The 6,524-nt window shown below is 29.4% G+C and overlaps 1 protein-coding gene across 1 annotated transcript; it reads right to left on the reverse strand.

Moving 5' to 3' along the window:
* Nucleotides 1–295: 295 nt before the first annotated feature.
* LOC126909429 (putative serine protease 46) lies at nucleotides 296–6,258 on the reverse strand (the record flags this gene model as incomplete). Its single annotated transcript, XM_050691853.1, has 5 exons — nucleotides 5,942–6,258; nucleotides 4,895–5,045; nucleotides 3,984–4,146; nucleotides 584–792; nucleotides 296–492 (listed from the first exon to the last, which is right to left on the reverse strand). Coding segments are annotated over exons 1-5 (825 nt in total), but the record flags the coding sequence as incomplete, so codon positions are not given.
* Between the last annotated feature and the right edge of the window lie 266 nt (nucleotides 6,259–6,524).

The following is a 6,524-nucleotide window of genomic DNA, read 5'->3' on the forward strand; positions in this document are numbered from 1 at the left end:
ATTACTTCAAAAACAAGGCAATTCATAACTATATAAAATTGAGAAATTCTACACTATTAATATCAAGCTAATTCTATTGTTTAAACCATTCTAATTAATAATAAATAATTATAAAGTTAATATTTGTATATACTAATAATACACATATAAATTCTTTAATATTTGTAAGTGGGTATTTTATGACATTTAANCTTTAATATTTGTAAGTGGGTATTTTATGACATTTAATTTAACTAGATACATTATTAAATCTAATGAACAAAAACAAAACAATTTTATTTTATTTATTATTTACCTGGCAAGAATCCTCCACGCCTCTTCCGGCACAAATCATATTATTAGTAATTCTCTGCGGTCGGTATTTCGTCGCTCTACACTGTGCCAAAGACAAGATAGGTACTTGAACTTCCTGCACAATATTGGCTAGGGAACCACCTTCGGATACTCGTCCCCAACCAACTACTGTTCCCATTTTTCCGGATGGTTCTCGAGCTGTAATTTATTACAAAAATTTAATTTTCATTAATATTCTAACAAACATCTATAATTATAAAACTATATAAACTTGATATTCATCACTTACTAGACGCGGGTAAGCATATGGGACGAATTGCTTTGGAAAATGGTACTGACTTTCGTAACCTTAATAAGGCAACGTCATGATTATACGAATTTACATCAAAATTTCGATGTCGAACTATAGATGCTACCATCCTAGTAATTGTTTCACCATCAGATGTTGTGCTTTGATCATGATCACCTAATATTACACGAATTCTTGATTTCTTTAGCCTAGAAATAAATTACTTATCAGTTCTTAACAGTATTACGCTCAAAACTGACCAAAGTAGATTAAAATATTATTAAATATTGTTCAACATATACTGAAACTATTAAAAATTAAAATTTTATGATACACGCATTCGAAAAAACATTAACCATACAAGTTACATTGGATACAAAAACATATACAACAGTTGTTAAATAAATAAAATACAACTCTAAACTTTCTCCTATAAGTTATTAGGATACTAATAATTTTTTTTTTTTGTTACACACACACGTTTTTACTGTTGAAAATATAATAAAAGTAATTAAAACACAATCAAATAACTAATAAAGAGACTAAAATATATACTAAGCAGTTAATTTTTACATCGTAATATGAGCATTTTCGTAAAAATTACATAAAACAAGAATTCAAATTGATTATTTAATTTTGATTTCCATTACCAAAATCATAAAACTTTTAATGTGTTTAACTAGACAAAAGGGCATAATTTCATTTCATAGTAAAATATTTTGTTTATTGAAATTCTCAAGAGATATTATTAACATCAAATCCATTTTTTTTTCAATCTATACATTTTGAATTATGGAAATCTCATTATGGGTGTGTGATATTCCAAGGTATCAATTTTACCAGTGTAAAATTTTTAATAGATTGTAGTATTATTTAGAATATTTATAGATATGTCCATGTATTCTGTTTTATGCTGATATTTTAAACTCATTGCAGAGTTTATTTTTGAAGCTATGGAAACGAGTCCAAAATTATAACTATAGTGTCGGCTATACTAAGTATAGTAAATAAATTCAAGCAGAAAACAATTCTTGTTTTCTGCTTGAATTTATTTTTGGTAATCAGTTGATAATGTCAATATGATTATTTTTTGTTATTGTAGGTACAATGCCTTGCTATTTTTGATATAGAATGTCTGCTTGGCATTAATGTTTTTGTACGTGTTCAGATTTACTGGTGGTTTTCGACATTTTTTATATTTTAATCTTCCTTTTCTGCACCGACAATTTTCAGATATATCGAATATGGCTTTTTCGCATATTATGTTACTTGCTTTATAATTTTATCTTCTTTTTTCTTAATATATAATTGGTCACCAAGTTTTGCTAATTTTCCATATTTTTTGTCTGTTTTAATTTTCTAAAAAATTTTCAGTTTCTATTGTTTTTTTGTAAATTCGTTTTGTATAATGAGCTTCTTCATTCAAAATATTGACCTTGTATAATTAAATTTTGAGTGAACTTTTTATGGCTGCTAGTGTTAAGCTACATCGGGTTTTTCCACCCTTTGATAGTCTACGTTTTTTTAAGTTGTTTTATTTTAGTATGGATATTTACAACTACACTACACAAAAGCAGTATAATTATAACATTTTTATCGCTTCAAAGATAAACTCTGCAACGAATCCAATATATCAGCATAAAACTGAAAACATGGACATATCTGTAAATATTCTAAATAATACTCCAATCTATTCAAAGTTTTACACTGATAAAACACTGAAAATTTTATAATCTATTAATAGAAAGTAAACTAATTTATCTGTCATAATATTTATATCGTTTTTAAATATGTCTTACTATTTACATAAATGTCAATTTGATTATTATTAACAATGCTATTCTATTATTATAATCATATAATGTTTATTTAATCCAATAAAATAAAATTTATAAAAAGCGCTGATTACAATGTCCTTAGATTGGAGGCATTTTACTGATATATAAACCACTGAAATCGGTTCAATTTTTATCAAATCCTACCTAGCAAAATTTTTTATTAGCCGTGTTGTCTTGGTCCATTACGAGTGAATCATTTATTTAAAATTATTGCTTTAAGAAAATCCTGAATATTAATAAAAAAAATATTATTGAAATAAATATCAAACGTGTGTGCTTATTAACGATACACGTAAAAAAAATACGAGTTTCACATTTTTGGATGCAGAGACTTTTCATTAAGTTTAGAGCACTCACAGCGAAGTTCAAATTAAGTGTTTTCAATTATCCTAAATTATTAGTATAAAGAATCTGAGTAAGGAATAATAAAGCAATAGATTAAATTCAGTTATAAATTAATTTCTAAACTTATTTGACCAATTAATACCTTATTGATAAGTATTTCGACTGGATATCAGAGAGGAGACCATCGTTACTCCAAGAATACCTCGGTATCTGATAATTTATCATTATAATTTAATAAAGTAGAACCATTAATTGTATCTTTTCATATCTACTCGTCTTTATTATTCTGAACGCGATTGAAACACTTTCATAAGTATTGACCCATTCCTTTATCATCGTGATCATTACANCATAAGTATTGACCCATTCCTTTATCATCGTGATCATTACAGCGCAAATAAGAGGAACACAAAAAAAATAACAAATCAAATTATATAAATTTAAACTACAATTAAAATCGGCAATTCATACATGTAGAGTGTTCAGAAGGTAAAGAAACGGGTTTCTATTGGTCTCATTGTTTGTAACAATTGACCTGTTTCCTTACTTTTTGAACATTCTGTATATTTTTACTTCTTCATTTTAAATCGACATGACTTTTTCAAAAATGAATAAATTGTTTAAAAATATTTTTCGGACACAACTTTAGGTATGTCTGTTTTATGTGACATATATTTTTTTTAATCCCTTTCATTCGTACTGAACATATTATCAACGAACGGAGATTAAAATAATCGAACTTTCTATATTCACACTTAAACGACATAATACTTTGAAAAATATGTAACGAAACGTTACCCTAATACTACACGTAAATTCGGAGTAATGTTCTTAAAATGAAAAATCCGTCGTTAATAGTACTTAACAATACAAGAATTGACTGATGACTCAATTCTAGCAAATTACATTAGCCATTTACAGTTACTTTAATTATTTTATATTGGAATATCATGCTACGTTTTAATGTTTTGAATGCTTAGAACGTAGTTTGAAATAACTTGGCGTTGTACTTTTAACATTTTAAGTACTATTCTTACTACGAGTTAAAGAAACTGTTAATCGGAATTATAATTAAAATGAAATGTTCGAAATTCTTATAAAAGCGAAGGCTGTACTCGCTTAAAAGACTTATGTAATTAAACCGCTCGTTACAGTATCGTATAGTAAAATCGAATAGAAAATCATTGAACAAATAGTATCACTGATTTTTTACTTACTTCCGCACACAATGAGCAGCTGTAAGTATGTAATCGCTATTGATGAGCGATGCTCCGCAATGAAAATGGCCATCATAAACAAGCCTAGCCACCCAAGGGTATCTATTCACTCCAGTGGGTCGTCCGCCTACTATGCGGATTTCTTGATTAGATACTCCACAATCTAAAGAAACAAACGTATTATTATTGTAAGGACGAGCACCCATTAGTATTATAATATAGTTATGATAGTATGTATGTCCTGATTTCACTTTAACAAGCGAAACCCACAGGCGTCAAATAATTCTACATAATTATATGCGTTGTTTTTGAAAATACTCTCAAGGTTATATCGAGACATCCGTTCTTTCTTACAGATTACCCGTATAAGTTACATTGGCAAATATCGGATAGCTAATGTAATCACAATTTTATTATAGACAACAAAAATAGAAAATTAACCATTAAGTATACGTTATCTTGAGTCAGTGGTTTCTACTGGAGAAAATAGAAAAATCTACAGTAAAAAAAAAGTAGTAATAATTGTGCGTTAGTGTCTTATATGAAATTATTCATATTTTTACTAATATAATTCGTTAAATTATATTTTACTTTACCTAAAATAAATTACAATTTTATCCAATATTTGATAATTTATAAAAATATTTCCGAGCAAAATCAAAAACATTATGAAATACGCGTATAAAATAATCAAACTCAAGTAACCAGATCAAAAATTAAGTCTAAATATCATTACGCGTCTCATATAAAGGTCAAAGTATATTTTATCAATATGGCATATGTTTTGAAACATTAAGACACACGTGTACTTCAAAAGCCAAATATTTGATTACAATATTTATTTACATATAAGTAAAGGTAACATTGAAGGTTCTATAGTTATTAATTACTTAAACATTGTTTTTACTTACTGCATGTGCAATTTTCGATCGTTAATTTTTCTTCCGGTTCATAACTAACTGATCCAAAAAGATCATCAAAGAATATCCTCTTATCACGGTGACTGGTCGACGAGGAAGAATTGACCGGTGGTGGAAGAATTCCGGTGTCGTAATGATCATTCTGTAATACGCGAAACCGAAAAAAGCGAGTAAAAAATAACGGTCAAACTAAGTAATAGTTGTAGTTAAATACGTCATATCATCGGCATTGGTATTTCTTTCTATTCATATCAATCAATTGCCACTTTTACTAGCAGAAAGTAAACAGTGACCATCGTCTATTCAAAGACAGACATGTTATAAAATCTGACGAGGCAAATAATTGAACGAGAAAGATAAAATTTAAACGCAATTTTAATAATGATGACCATAGAAGGAATGTCATGAGCGATTTCTCACCACCTGAGAAATCGTTCAATTTATTTTTTATACATCACTCAATTATTAATAATTAATTAGATTATAAAAGTGTCTAGACACTTAGCTTGACATAATTTATTTTTAAATACATTAAATTTCCAAAAATTAAGTTATCGTAATATTTAAATGTAGAAAATACTAGTTAACTTATTAAACAAATATAAGTATATTGTATAAATAAAAATCATTTACTTAAATTTTTTTTAACTTGAAGAAATTTTTATAGTTTAAGTTTAATTTATATCTGCATAACTAATGGGGTTCAAAGAGGAATTAATTTACGATTACATGGTATTAAAGCTACTCGCAAGACAAAATATCGATTCGAAGACAATTTTTTTACAGATTTGTCTTAAAAGCGAATGAAAATTGAACTCTTTTCTCAATTATGATAATCCACAATTGAGTTGAGAAAAAAACCTTATGATTCTAAAAACAAGTAAAACTGCGTGAAAAAAGTTTCTCTGCCGTTACAAATGCAAGTTAAATTGCAAAATAAATTAGGCTCTGAGCTTTAGAATCCGTTACTACAATTTGTAGTAGAATTCCTATGGTTGTCATAGGAATTTATTTAGGCACTTTAACTACCATACTCACCGTGACTGGTTTCGCATGTTTGTCGATTGTCACCAAGGGAGTGACCACCGTGATATACGTGAAGCAGAAAAGGACGTGCAGCAGCTGCAGCTGCGGCGGCCGCATCGTCGACAGTCGCGCACCATAAACTCGCGTGGGACGTCGTAATGTTCACCTCGCTCAACTTATCGACATAAACAATTGTATATGGTTCGAAACGGTGATGAGTTGGTGACGGATGAAATAGCGACGGAAGCGACAATTGTTACGGAGACTGTGGTGCGACTGCGGTGGAAGAAAGTGCACCCGCCAGCAGACCGGACGCAAGTAAAAGTGTATACCGGTAGCGGACGGTGGCGGCACGCGGCCGCCACTACTCTCACTTTTTTCTTGTTGGACACTCCGGTGACCTTGACGGACGCCCCGCCATAACACGTTCCGATTTTCTTTCTAAACACATTTACACACACAACGTATAGGTATCGTTTTATAGAAATCTATGACCACTTACTTGCTGGACACTTCCCTTTCTGCAATTTTATATGCAAACCGCACATCCGATCAGTGCAAACATTACTGTCATGTAAAAATTCAAATACACTAA

This window comes from Daktulosphaira vitifoliae, unplaced genomic scaffold, assembly GCF_025091365.1.
Source record: "Daktulosphaira vitifoliae isolate Bord-2020 unplaced genomic scaffold, ASM2509136v1 Scaffold_379, whole genome shotgun sequence".
In the NCBI taxonomy this organism is placed as follows: Eukaryota; Metazoa; Arthropoda; class Insecta; order Hemiptera; family Phylloxeridae; genus Daktulosphaira; species Daktulosphaira vitifoliae.